General features: G+C 36.3%; 3 protein-coding genes across 3 annotated transcripts; 2 read left to right on the top strand and 1 right to left on the bottom strand.

Moving 5' to 3' along the window:
* The first annotated feature begins 2,651 nt into the window (after window positions 1-2,651).
* LOC110752994 (salicylic acid-binding protein 2) lies at window positions 2,652-5,390 on the top strand. The gene is made up of 3 exons (XM_021953786.2): window positions 2,652-3,271; window positions 4,203-4,337; window positions 4,960-5,390. Exons 1-3 carry the CDS (start codon window positions 2,900-2,902, stop codon window positions 5,266-5,268), a joined length of 816 nt encoding a protein of 271 aa, XP_021809478.1. The 5' UTR covers window positions 2,652-2,899; the 3' UTR covers window positions 5,269-5,390.
* A 3,470-nt stretch (window positions 5,391-8,860) lies between these two features.
* LOC110752995 (salicylic acid-binding protein 2-like) lies at window positions 8,861-10,465 on the top strand. Its single transcript, XM_021953788.2, has 3 exons — window positions 8,861-9,354; window positions 9,464-9,601; window positions 9,933-10,465. Exons 1-3 carry the CDS (start codon window positions 8,971-8,973, stop codon window positions 10,212-10,214), a joined length of 804 nt encoding a protein of 267 aa, XP_021809480.1. The 5' UTR covers window positions 8,861-8,970; the 3' UTR covers window positions 10,215-10,465.
* Window positions 10,466-11,245: 780 nt separating this feature from the next.
* LOC110752998 (Pentatricopeptide repeat (PPR) superfamily protein) lies at window positions 11,246-13,802 on the bottom strand. Its single transcript, XM_088244011.1, has one exon. It carries the CDS (start codon window positions 13,696-13,698, stop codon window positions 11,578-11,580), a length of 2,121 nt encoding a protein of 706 aa, XP_088100137.1. The 5' UTR covers window positions 13,699-13,802; the 3' UTR covers window positions 11,246-11,577.
* Window positions 13,803-13,847: the final 45 nt, after the last annotated feature.

The raw sequence follows: 13,847 nt of genomic DNA, 5'->3' as shown, positions 1-13,847 counted from the left end.
TTGGGGGGTTTACTGTACTTAGTCCTTATTTTTATGGCAGTAAGGCCATTTCCAACCCATGAGGCCAAACTCAAAATATCCCAAAATATAACCCAACACCTTTCCTAACCCAAGAAAATGAAGGGGCCAAAATTTGAGAAAATCCAAACTTGGACCCAAATAGTAGTCCAAGTATTGCCTGGACCCAAAAATATTCGGTGGAGCCCACCTGTATTTGAAGCAGCCCACCTGCATATGCTCCTGCTGTGCTACTGCTTTATGGCAGCTTGTCGCGCCACATGTCAAGCTCTTGTGAAGTTGCCGTTGGAATCCAACAGCAACAATTCAATTCGTTTTTTTTTTGTATTCTAAATGTAACTTAAATCAACGATCTAGATTAAATCTAAACTATTTTAATGGTAAAAAAAAAAGATCCAACTGCTGAAATTTAAATCCAAAGGTCAAAATAATATTTTAAATTAATCTTGATCATATCCAACCCCAAAAATCACTCCAAACTCTATAAATACCCATCCATTTCTCAAATAATATACCAAAAATATTTTATCTATTTCTCAATTTATTTTTCCTTTGTCAATCTCATCAATCTCCTTTCATTCTTATTGAAGATGTCCACAAAATCTCAAAGAGGTGTGAATTGGAGGCCCGAAGAAGATGAGGCGTTATGCAAAGGGTGAGTTTCTATCAGTGAAGATAGAGCTATTGACACCAATCAAGCAAGCGACACATTTTGGAAGTATGTATATCAAAAGTTTCTGGAAAATGATCGGGGCATTAGTGGACCCAAGCGATGAACATTCAAGCCATTGCTTATTGATTCAAGACTATCAACCAACAATGTTCTTTTTGGAAGGCGTGCTTGACTAAGGCCAATACGAACCCACAAAGTGGCTCAAATTTACATGATGTGGTAAGTAACCATTCTTATTAAAGCTTTAAATTTATATTTGTAATTTTATTCAACTCCAAACTTAGATTTATTTTTTCATGCGTAGGACGTGTATGCGAAAAAGATATTTCTTAATGATAATAAGCCTTCAAATAGGCATTTCAAGTTGTACCATGCTTGGGAAATCTTAAAAGATTGCCCAAAGTGGAATGATATAAACAAGCCTCCCACACAACGTTCTTCTGGCGCTAGTGCAAGTATGGTGAATTTGGATAATGACGTAGACGATATCACCATGCCTAGTCCAAGGCCTAAGGGGTGACATAAACAAAAGGCTGCAAAAAAGAAAAAAAAGAAAAGGGAAAGATGACTGACCCTTCTTAACAAACAAGGTATAAGCACTTGGAATCATTGGTTGAGCAAGGTATTGCTTTCGAGGAGGATAGGAGACGAAAGCTTAACATATTGGACAAGTTTGTCAAAGATCAAGCTGATGCTTATGCGTATCAGAAGCAACAAGAAAAGGAAGCCCAAGAACAAAAAATAATGTCCATGGACATGTCCAAATTTACTCCAAGAAAGAAGAAGTATTAGGGGAATAAACAAGATGAAATTATGCAAGAACATGCACAGGGTCAACAGTCTACCGTTAATCCTGAAGACAACTCAAGGGACTATTATCCAAGCCCCCACGATGGTGGTTATTAGTTTATTCCTATTGGGTTTCATGTATGGTGAATTTGAAGTATTGTGTGTTTTCTTTTAGAATTATGTTGTATGTTTTCTTTTGGAATAAAATTATATTTGTGGAATTTCAAATTTTTTTTTTAATGTCAAATTGTTCAAAAAATTTAATTATGAAGTTATTTAAAAAGATTGAATGAAGAAAAGTTATTCATTTAAAAAAAAATTAGACTTAAACTATTTTTAAACAATTTAATAAAGTTGCGGACTTAAAATTTGAGTCTGGAAGGTTGGGAGAAAAAACGATTTGCATTCGGGGAAAACCCAAATAGTTACTTTTTGAAGGGAAAAAATTTAAATTTAGCCCCAAATAAGTTGGAGAACGCCTTAACTAGACCATAAAATAGAATGTATCACATTAATAATGATAATGACTCTTCAGTGTCCATTGGTTCATTCTACAGTAGTAATGACTATGACTCGTCACATCTTGTGACTGTCCATTTGTAGTTCCTTCATGTCTACAAGTGTACCTTCACATGCCTCTGATTACCTAAGCATAGTGTCGTTTTTCTGTGTATGCAGTTCGGTTCTTCTAGTTCATGTATTAAATGCAAGTGCAAATACAATGTATTAAATGCAAGTGCAAATACAATGTATTAAATGCACGTGCCAATACAATGTATTCAATTCCGTCTGGTTTCAGTCAGTTTCAGTCATGATAAGTGGCACCCACCTAACTCGTATAAATTTCTATGGTGGCTATGTTGAATGGCTTGTTTTCAACATATCCAGCTATCTGATTCAAATCATAACTTGTTTTCAAGTTAAAACCTCAATTAAGTCCTCATCGCATTCTTCACTTAAAGGTTAATTGAAATTTCCGGCCCTTTTCAAAAAATTTAATTGATAAAAAAATCAAGGGGAACTTGTTCCTACTAAAGAAGCAGAGGCAATATATGTATAATTGATGTCAACCATGCGATCCCAAAAGTTTAGACGGTTAAGAATGAGCCGACAATGTATATCATATTAACACTATCTCGTATATAATCTCATCTTACAGGTAGAAGGGGAGATAATGCAAATCGAGATAAGTACACAAGTACTTCCCCACTCTGTTGTCTGTTACTTGCAAACCAACAAAGATTTGTGGAAGGAGAATAAGAGATTCATATAACTAGACCTTTAAAACCATGTTACAGAAAATGTACCAACAATTAAAAGACTAAATTAAATTAATAAAACTTCACCAAATATAGTTAAGTCATCTTTATAAATAACCTAAAGATCCCATGTGAACAACAAAATCACCAACAGAGAAAAATGGCAGCACCAAAAGCAGAGAAGCATTTTGTTCTAGTACATGGGGCTTGCCATGGCTCCTGGTGCTGGTACAAGGTCAAGCCAAGGCTAGAGTCTGCTGGTCACCGAGTCACAACCTTGGACCTTGCAGCTTCAGGCATCCACACGAAGGCCATACAAGATGTTCACTCTTTAGCAGAGTATTCTGAGCCTCTGTTGGAGTTTATAGCCTCACTTGGTCCAGAAGAAAAGGTGATCCTTGTAGGGCATAGCCTCGGAGGCATGAACTTGGCCCTTGCCATGGAAAACTTCCCGCAGAAAATTTCTGTTGCTGTTTTCTTGACTGCCTTTGTGCCAGATACCACACACCAGCCTTCACATGTTTTGGATCAGGTATGGCATAATTATTTCAGAGCTCAAGGGGTGTTAGCTATGTGGTTGAGAATACCCCACGGCACTCCCCTTCCTAAATGAGGCAGAAAAAAAAGTAGCTTATTTGGCTTTTTTAGCTCTAGCTCCCCAAGAATTAACCAAGAACAATAAAACCTCTTATTACAGATAATTAAGTCAATTTTAATTGTTTCTTTCATGCTTCTTAGTTACATTCTGATATCTGATTATGGTAAGATAATTAACAAAACAAATATGAATAAACTCTAATTCAAGCCAATCAATCCAAAACCTAATATAAAATTATTTAATATATATTATGAGCAACTTTAATTATAAGCCCTGGTTCTCAAAGAAATCGTGTTACTTTACTTTCAGCTAATTAGTCTATTTTTTTCCTATTGTTAGTCAAAAGGTAAATGATTAAATTACAATGTTTACGCTAATCGTGTTTGTCAAAAGGTATGATTAACTACATGGTTAATTAATTGCTAGTGATCGATGCTTTTCATTGAGCTATAATGTTAAAGATAATTATAAAATTATTTTTCACTAAATTATTGTGAGGAAAATATATAACCAATCAAACACTGAGGATCTTCTTCCCCATCATAATACCTCCTTTTGACAAAAAGAATAAAAGAAAAAGAAAAAGCTACTTCATACTCTAAACATTGCAATGGGGTCCAACTCTGCGATCTTTTCAGTACACAGAAAAATAAAATGGCACTTACTGCTACTTCATGAGGTTAACGTCTCACCAGCTTTCTGGGAACCCATTGATTGTTTGTCGTCCCCAAAGAGTAGTATTATTTATGTTTTTGTTTTTTTAAGGTACATCCGAAGATGTATTTTAGCATGCTATGAGACAATTCATTCGTTTTCACATATCTGCCTGATTTAAACACTTTGGTTTCTGTTTCGATGTGAACAGTTCAATCAAAACATGCCCGCCGAAGCATGGCTGGACACTCAGTTTACAAATTATGGAAGTGCTAAAGAACCCTTGATGTCAATGCTTTTCGGTCCTGAGTTCTTAGCCAAGCTCTATCAACTAAGCCCCATTGAGGTACATATCTTTCTCTCCCTCACACCTGCGCATATCACAACTCATCTGTGAGTTAGAATTAGGATAACGATAATAACACTCAAATTGTGGTATTTGGGTCATGTTTTATCACGCAATTAGGTCCAATAATTTCACAGAAAGAAAGACCTATAGGCAGATTTTTTTTTAAAACAACAGCTACTGAACCATTATTGGTCCCGTTCCATTGTTTATGTCCCATCAAGAGACCTATAGGCTGGACTAAGATGATGGCAAATTGAAAATGAAAAAAAGTTGAAAAAGTAACACCAAGAGACAAGAGCTCCACCCGATCACGCTAGTCCAAAATTGTTAAACTTTTTCTAAAAGAGGATAATGCTACCCTCCATCTGGATAAGGAGGAACGTTTCTCTCTCGTTAAGAATAATTAAAGTGAAAAATAAGTGCATATTTGAGAATAAAAAACAAAAGACAAGTTTTAAGAAGCCAAGTTTTGTACGCAAAAATAATGATTATTCTTTCCAACTAATGTTTGAAAAATCATTTTTTCAGAGTAAAGAAATCCAATATCATCATATAGGTCTTTAAATTCCATGAACGACTAAAATGCAATTATTATTACATCGCACATGTTGGAATGTAGGATCTGGAACTCGCCAAGAGTTTAGTAAGGGTAGGCTCACTCTTTCTTCATGACTTGTCAAAGATGAAGAAATTCTCGAATGTGGGGTATGGGCGGGTCCCACGAGTTTATGTGGTTTGTAGCGAAGATAAAGGAATTCCTGAGGAGTTTCAGCGGTGGATGATTGAAAGCAGTGGGGTTACAAATGTGGAGGAGATCAAGGGCGCCGATCATATGCCAATGTTTTCAAAGACCCAAGAACTTTGCAATGCTCTTGTAGATATATCAAATAAGTACACTTCAGATTCAACAATGGTAGGGTCTGGCTGAAAAGCGATCGAGGAGATTAAGTTTGAACATGTTATGCTTAGACTTTGAACATGTATGAGCTATGTTTATGTAATAATGCTGGAGTTATCAAATTTGTGCTTTATATATTATGTGTTGGTGTATATCTCGGTATCTAATAATTGAGGTCAAAAAATTAGAACAAAAACAAAAATGTCACATCATTTAGTGCGCATTGCAATAAATGCCTATTATTGATATCGCTTGTGACAAAAAATAAAATAAACTTAATGATAACCTGCTCCAATGCATGAACTCCCTATCTTCAAATTATTGATGAGAAAGAGCTTATTAGAAAAAGAGTTTATTTTTTATGCAATTATTTTTACTTTGTGAGTGGCAATTTTATGGTTTTTTTATATTTATGGCTAGTGGCAATGCGGGTTATGATTTTGGAAGATAACAATTAAATTATACAATAAAAAAAATATTATGTTAATATTTACGGTTTTCTTAGGCTAATAATGTTGACCCTCCTTGAGAGAATTTCTGGCTACGCCACTAGCTAGTGGCCACACACTTTCGTGACAACTAATTGATTAGTTGCATTATTGCATGCGGTAGAAATGTCAAAGTTTCGTGGCAATTTTATGGTTTTTTTTTAATGGCTAGTGGCAATGCGGGTTATGATTTTGGAAGATAACAATTAAATTATACAATAAAAAAAATATTATGTTAATATTTACGGTTTTCTCAGGCTAATAATGTTGACCCTCCTTGAGAGAATTTCTGGCTACGCCACTAGCTAGCGGCCACACACTTTCGTGACAGCTAATTGATTAGTTGCATTATTGCATGCGGTAGAAATGTCAAAGTTTCGTGGCAATTGATTAGTTGCAACTTGCACTGATACCATATTAAGGGCTTGTTTGGGAGTGCTTCTGGATAGACTAAAATCGTTTTTTGACAACTAAAAGCACTTCTAAGTAGAAGCACTTGGATTTTTTTATTTATTTATGAAAATTCAAGAATTTTTTAATAAAAGCGCTTTTGTTAGAAGCGCTTATGAGCAGAAGCACTTCCTAGAGAAATAGTCCCAAACGAGCCCTAAGTTTGGTATAATAGAATGAATTGTATTTCATTGAATGAATGATTTATAAGATTGTACAACATTATAAGGACCAAGGATTAAAATATCGGCCGTGCAGATAATATCGGGCCTCCAATTTACGGATATTTCGGGGGATATATCGTTATCGTTTTAGGTATCGGTAAAAAATCAACAAAAATGATAGATATAGGCATTGAAACACATAATTTTGGTGTAAAACTTTCATTGATGTTATTTACATTATCAATGAATGTATTGAACAAATAGAACTCAAAATTTACTAATAATATGATATACATATGATGAAATATAAGTGGTATGTAACGCGCGTTAATGAAAAGTTTGAAAATAAAATGTTGATTAGAATGAATAAACCATGCATAAATCCATAGTTTGTTTAAACATTGGATTACAATTTAGATAAGTGTCCATCTACATAAATGAAGAGCTCCTATGAGGTTGAAACAATGAGGAACAACTTTGTAAGCCATGTTTGAACATGGTGCACATACGTCTCTCTTGAGCTCCCTAATGTCCTCCCATATATGGGATAGTTAGGATTAACCAAACTAGTAGGTCCATAATCTGTTTCATCATCTTGAGCTCCATAACTAGTTCCACTATAATCAGACATGACATAACCATAGCCATCATAAGATTCATTTGAGTTAGTACTAGGTTTAGTTCCTATGCTCATAGATCCAAAACTGATCGCCATGTCCTCTTTAGATGGATTGGAGGTATGTGGGAAGTGGACTGTGCATAATTCTTCATATTAATAAATTATAGGGTTCTAGACAAGAATTAGCTATTTTTCAGTTCTAATTTGTTTCAATTGCCTTCAAAACTTCTGAATTTTTTTTGGGTTCTGTTATGGGTATCGGGAAATATCGGGGATATTGGCAAAATATCGGGGATATCGCACTTATCGGGGATATATCGTTGATATCAGGGAAGATATAGCCTTACCCCCCAGTATCGATGTCGACAACTGAAAATATCGATATATCGGCCAATATATCAGTGTATCGGCCGATATTTCAATCCTTGATAAGGACTATACAGAGACCTATTCTAGGAAGGAAATCAACCTATACTAGTATTGCTTACAATTAGGAGTTGATCCCTGTACATAGGATGCGAAGTAATCAACTACATGCAGGGGCGGAACTGGCCCAAGGGTTGCCTTGGGCTGTAGCCTCAGGCTAATAATGTTGACCCTCCTTGAGAGAATTTATGGCTTACGCCACTAGCTAGTGGCCACACACTTTCGTGACAGCTAATTGATTAGTTGCATTATTGCATGCGGTAGAAATGTCAAAATTTCGTGGCAATTGATTAGTTGCAACTTGCATTGATACCATGTTAAGGGCTTGTTTGGGAGTGCTTCTGGATAGACTAAGATCGTTTTTTGACAACTAAAAGCACTTCTGAGTAGAAGCACTTGGATTTTTTTATTTATTTATGAAAATTCAAGAATTTTTTAATAAAAGCGCTTTTGTTAGAAGCGCTTATGAGCAGAAGCACTTCCTAGAGAAATAGTCCCAAACGAGCCCTAAGTTTGGTATAATAGAATGAATTGTATTTCACTGAATGAATGATTTATAAGATTGTACAACATTATAAGGACTATACAGAGACCTATTCTAGGAAGGAAATCAACCTATACTAATATTGCTTACAATTAGGAGTTGATCCCTGTACATAGGATGCGAAGTAATCAATTACATGCAGGGGCGGAACTAGCCCAAGGGTTGCCCTGGGCTGTAGCCTAGGGAAGGTTTTGGGGAAAAAAATAATTAAACATATATAGCTTAATAAGAAAACTCACACATCAAGAAAACTTGATTTTATGGGATTTTAGTATGAAGTATATATTGACTTAATAAGCTATCATTTTTAGCCTAAATCGTATTTTCACTAAAACGGATTTTTCATATTTTGATTTGGTGGGAATTTGATTTTTTAGTATTTTTATTTGAATCCAAATGGGGGTATTTCCTTATTTACATTGTAAACTTAAGTAAATGGAGTAATACAAAAATAAATGAAAATAAAAGGACAAAGACATTTACTTAAATGCTGAAAATGGAAATAAGGTAATCTATACACTTGTGCACCACCACCAGCTGAGCAAAGGGGCAATTGGAAGCACCTACAATGGTTTTTCCGGCGAAAGGAGGTGCTTAATAGGTCCGTCATTGTGTGGTAGGATATGCAATTGTATATTTATTTATTTATTTATAGTTTAAAATATTAAGCTATATATGTTTAATTCTTTTTTTCTCCAAAACCTTCCCTAGGCTACAGGCTACAACCCAGGGCAGCCCCTTGGGCTAGTTCCGCCCCTGATATTACACGGGAATTGTAACAATTAGCGGGTCCAATAAATTAAGGAAACTACTTCTATTAAAGATGTGGTACACAATGTCGTATAAAAATATGGTAAGCCTAGCATTACCCATAAATTAATATCAACTTGACTTGTACAAAACAAAAAACCCTACTGTGGAAATTTCTGTATATAGACAAGCAACGCACTGGGGAAATTTCTGCTTAGGAAAATCCTGCCTAGGTTATAATATAAGTTTTGGAATTTTATTAATTTCAATCGATCATACCCGACAAAGAAAATGGCAGCAACCAGCGAAGCACAGAAGGCTCATGCTCATTTCGTTCTAGTACACGGTGCTGGCCATGGGGCTTGGTGCTGGTACAAGATCAAGCCGAAGCTCGAGTCTTCCGGTCACAAGGTGACGGTGCTGAACCTTGCAGGTTCCGGCATCAACATGAAGGCCATACACGATGTTCACTCACTAGCAGACTACTCTGAGCCTTTGTTGGAGCTTATAGCCTCACTTGGTCCAAAAGAAAAGGTGATCCTTGTAGGGCACAGCCTTGGAGGCATGAACTTGTCCCTTGCCATGGAAAGGTTCCCACAGAAAATTTCTGCTGCTGTTTTCTTGACAGCCTTTCTGCCAGATACAACTCACCAGCCATCATATATTATGGATGAGGTATGCTACTATTTCAAGCCTCACCTTGTTATTTGTTTACTTTAATTAGAATGGTAATTAACTAAAATCTATTTCAAAACACTGGTTGGCTTTTTTTTGTTGTCAAAAGTTCATGCAGAAGATTCCAGCAGACTCATGGCTAGACACTCAGTTTGAACAATTTGGAAGCGCCAAAGAACCCTTAACATCGATATTCTTCGGTCCCAAGTGCTTACAGGCGAAGCTCTATCAACTCAGCCCCATTGAGGTATCGTTCTCTCACAAACACACACAGAGACACAAGAGACACTGCAACTATATCATGGAAAATACTTTAGATTTACTCTCTTGAAAATTGCATAGAATCTCCATTGTTTAAATTTCTGGCAATTAATAATTTCAGCTGTGTTTGGATTTATGTATGTCGAATTTTGTAAATAACACAAATTATAGTGAAAATGAATTCCTGCTCAATTAGAGTGATCTTTTTCTTCCTAATTGTCTACTCTCTTTCCTGAAGTGGGATTTACGTGTATAAACTTGTATTGTATGTATTTATACTTCCTGAACTGATGTTATTGCATTGTACATGCTCAAAGGATCTGGAACTTGCCAAGAGTTTAGTGAGGAAGAGTTCATTGTTTCGTGAAGAAGTGGCTAAGATGAAGAACTTCTCAAATGAGGGATATGGGTCGGTTACACGAGTTTATGTGGTTTGTGACAAAGATTTGACAATAACTGAGGAATTTCAGCGATGGATGATTGCAAACAGTGGGGTTAAAAATGTGGTGGAGATTAAGGGTGCTGATCATATGCCAATGTTTTCAAAGCCACAAGAACTTTCCAACGCTTTTCTGGAGATAGCACAAAAGTACGCTTAAAATGTTAGTGAGCTATGTTTTAGGCCAATTGTTAGGAGAATAAGTTTGCTAACCATGAGTGCAAAACTACTACTCTACTTAATTGTGTGTTCTAGGTGTTACACCATGAATTTGGTCTTTCTATTTTCAATTTCATCAGTTTGAAGCAGCTGTCAAATAAGTAGCAGCTTTATTGCTAGTGGTAATGAAAGCTGGAAAGAGTTTGTATCAATTCTAAAGCTTATTAAAACGAATTAGCCGTTGATTCTAAATTGGTTTTGTTTTGGATGCTCACATAGGGGAATGCTATCAACCTTTTCTCTAATCTTCTTATTTGGACGTTCTCCATTCTCTTCATGACATGTGTCACTTTCTCTACACTTAAAATAATGTCATTAATACATTAGACAATATATCTTTTGTTTCCTAAATTTACCCTTATTAAATGCATTCGACAAACTAACTTTTGTTTCCACCTTGTTAAAAAATTATGGGAGAATTTTAACATCTTCCACAAAATTAACGTCAACTTGCTTTTTTATTTTTTTAAAATAAACAAAATAAATTTTCTGTTTACTCTATTTTTGGTGAGGGAAGTGGCGATGGGTTTTTGGATATGGAATCGAAGGAGAGAGGGAGTGAGAAGTACAATGCACGGTGGGGTTTTGGATTGGAGAGGAATGGTGATGATTGGGTAGGGATGGGGGCTTTTTTAAATTTTTTTTATTTAAATTTTTTAACTTTTTAAATCAATTAGAATGTTCATTAATTTTAAAAAATATTTATCTGTATTTTTAAAAAATTCCATACGGTTTTATTGTAAAACTTATTTTTGGAACCAAATTTTTTTTTTTAGGGAAGTATACTTCGAATATTTATTTAATTGAACTTTTAGTGTTTATTTTTTAAATTTAATTGTTTAAGTTAAGTTGTAAATTGAAGGAAATATAAAGTCAATACATTTAATAAGGGTAAATTTGGAAACAAAAGATATATTTTCTAATGCATTAATGTCATTGTTTTAAGTGTAAAGAAAATGCCGAGCCTAGTAGTGTGGACTTGTGACTAAACAGAGTATTAAAGTGATTGGTTGGATGTGGATCTTGGGTAAGCCCTAGGCCAACAGGGCACTCCCTACTCACCATGGGTAGTTAGCAATTAACAAATGAACAAATGAAGAAGTGTAAAGAAAATGACACATGTCGTGAGGAGAAGGGAGAAGGTTAGAGAGAAGGTTGCTAGCATTCCCCAAGCTGGAAAGAGTTTGTATCAATTCTAAAACTTATTAAAAGGAATTAGCCGCGTTGATTCTAAATTGGTTTTGGGTTGGATGCTCACATAGATAAAAGCATTGAGATTTCAAGATTCTACCTCTTTCTACATCTTATGTAGTATACATCTGTTCATCAGATTCATCTGTTTGTGAGCTTACCATGTTTCCTTGTAGCCAATGCAGTGCAGCTTGGGCTTCACCTACCTCTTGTTCTGATTGAACACCAGAACAAAATACCTGAACATTATTCTTATCCTCAATCCAGCTTAGTCCAGGATCCTTTTCCAACGTCAGTACTTTAATCTTTCTCCTCATTTCTACCACACTACCCCATTTTCCTGCAGCAGCATAGAGATTTGACAGCAGGACAAGTGTTGCACTGTCTTCTGCATCTAAACTTAGAACCTGCTCAGCTGCATGAACTCCTACTTTCAAATTTTTATTGATGACACACGAGCTTAGCAAAGTTCTCCACAGTTCAAGATTATCTTCCTTAAATGGTGAACTGTTAATAAGCTCCTCTGCCTCATCTAATAATCGAGCTCGACCTAACAAACTTACCATGGAAGAGTAGTGCTTAAGCCCAGGTGTGATACCGTTTTCCTTCATACATTTCCACAAGAACTTTCCTACTTCAACCAAACCACTGTGGTTGCAAGCTGAGAGCACAGACAGAAATGTTACTTGGTCTCGTCTGAGACCATGTTTTTCTATCTCAAAAAACAGCTTCAATGCTTCCTCTGCCATGCCATGGTGACTATATCCCCCAAGCATTGAGTTCCAGCATTTCAAATCAGGGTCTGAAACTTGGGAAAATATAGAATAAGCAGCTTGAAGGCTACCATTTTTCGAATACATATCCACCAGACTCCCACAAACAGACAATTCAACATCGTACCCTGTTTTTACAGCCTGAGAGTGAATCATCTCACCTTGTTTTAACATGGCAAGGTCGGAACAAGCACTCAAAGCTCCACTGAGAGCAAAGCTATCAATCTTATGGCCTGCTTGGCACATTTCAGAAAAGAACTTAATTGCACTCTCCCCATCAGCCAATCTCGAAAAACCCATGATCATCTCAGTCCAGAGAACGACATCCTTATCTAAAATGGAACAGAACACCTTCTGAGCATCATCAGTTTCACCATTTTTGAAATACATAGACACAAGTGTAGTTCCTACAAAAACACTTTTCTCAAATCCTGCTTTTGTGACTTGCCCATGAAGGGATTTACCATAGTCGGAAGCTAGGTATGTTCCTGTTGCAGATATGATGGCTGCAAAAGTATACTCATCTGGTTTAAGAAGAGAAATTTTCTTCAACTGAGCAAATAAATTCATGGCCTGCTCTCCATCCCCATGTTCCGAATACCCAGAAATCATCGTGTTCCATGACACCAAATCTGGGTTGTACATTCCACTGAACACACTAAATGCTACTCGGGTGTCACCAGAACTGCAATACATGTCAAGCAGGGAATTCTGCAAAGTTAAATCAGTTAGTGTGCTTGAAACTATGACTCGGGCATGTATGAGTTTCCCCAGACAAAAATATCTTAATCGGCTACACATATTCAAAACCATTGAATACGTGAATTGACTAGGAACAATTCCACTCCTCAGCATGCCATCAAAGAGATGAAGCCCTTCCTTGGTCTCATCATTCTTCAAGTTCCCAAAAATCATAGAATTCCAAGCCACAACATCTTTATCAACTATCCACCCAAAAACTTTCCTCGCAGATTCCAAATCTCCACAGTTGGAGTACATCCCAAGAAGAGCAGTTTGAACACATAAATCATTGGAGAAACCAAATTTCACAACCTTGGCATGAACCAAAGAGCCAACCAACCAATCCTCAAGAGTATAAGACGCTTGTAGTAAGCTTGTGAAAGTTGAAGCATTTGGCCTAAGGCATTCACTTCCCATTTTGTTAAGTAGTTCAAAGGCCAAAAGTGCACTTCTTGAATCTCGGGAATAGGCCGCAATGAGCGCATTGAAAGAAACATGATTTCTTTGAGGCATTTTATCGAACACCTTCCAGGAATCTTCGAGTGAACCACACCGTGAGTACATAGATATGACATTGTTGTACGGGTACGGCGAGTACGAGCCTATAGCTGTGGTGGTGACGAGGAGAGCGTGGAGTTGCCGCGCTTGTTTCAGTGAGGTTATCGAGGTGCATTTTTGTATGAGAGCTGCTAAGAAAGAGGTTTCATACGACGGTGGCATATAAATTAGTTAATCCTTTTACCCGCCAAAAAAGTGAGTGGTTTGGATTTTTAAGTAGAACAAATTGCAATATATCAGAACCGTCCCTGATGTTCTCCAATATATCACCGAAGACCCGCCTTCCAAACGCACCGTTTGGCCATCTCAAA

This window comes from Prunus avium, chromosome 7 (genome assembly GCF_965620075.1).
Source record: "Prunus avium chromosome 7, drPruAviu1.hap1.1, whole genome shotgun sequence".
Classification (NCBI taxonomy): Eukaryota; Viridiplantae; Streptophyta; class Magnoliopsida; order Rosales; family Rosaceae; genus Prunus; species Prunus avium.
The sequence above is the reverse complement of the archived record's forward strand: the minus strand, read 5'-3'. Positions and strand labels throughout refer to the sequence as shown.

Bases quoted from the DNA above. Each gene is read 5' to 3' on its own strand.
- LOC110752994 (XM_021953786.2), top strand. From the start codon at position 2,900: ATGGCAGCACCAAAAGCAGAGAAGCATTTTGTTCTAGTACATGGGGCT. The intron at 3,272-4,202 runs GTATGGCATAAT...CGATGTGAACAG, and splicing joins CTTCACATGTTTTGGATCAG to TTCAATCAAAACATGCCCGC. The intron at 4,338-4,959 runs GTACATATCTTT...GTTGGAATGTAG, and splicing joins ATCAACTAAGCCCCATTGAG to GATCTGGAACTCGCCAAGAG.
- LOC110752995 (XM_021953788.2), top strand. From the start codon at position 8,971: ATGGCAGCAACCAGCGAAGCACAGAAGGCTCATGCTCATTTCGTTCTA. The intron at 9,355-9,463 runs GTATGCTACTAT...TGTTGTCAAAAG, and splicing joins CATCATATATTATGGATGAG to TTCATGCAGAAGATTCCAGC. The intron at 9,602-9,932 runs GTATCGTTCTCT...ACATGCTCAAAG, and splicing joins ATCAACTCAGCCCCATTGAG to GATCTGGAACTTGCCAAGAG.
- LOC110752998 (XM_088244011.1), bottom strand. From the start codon at position 13,698: ATGCCACCGTCGTATGAAACCTCTTTCTTAGCAGCTCTCATACAAAAA.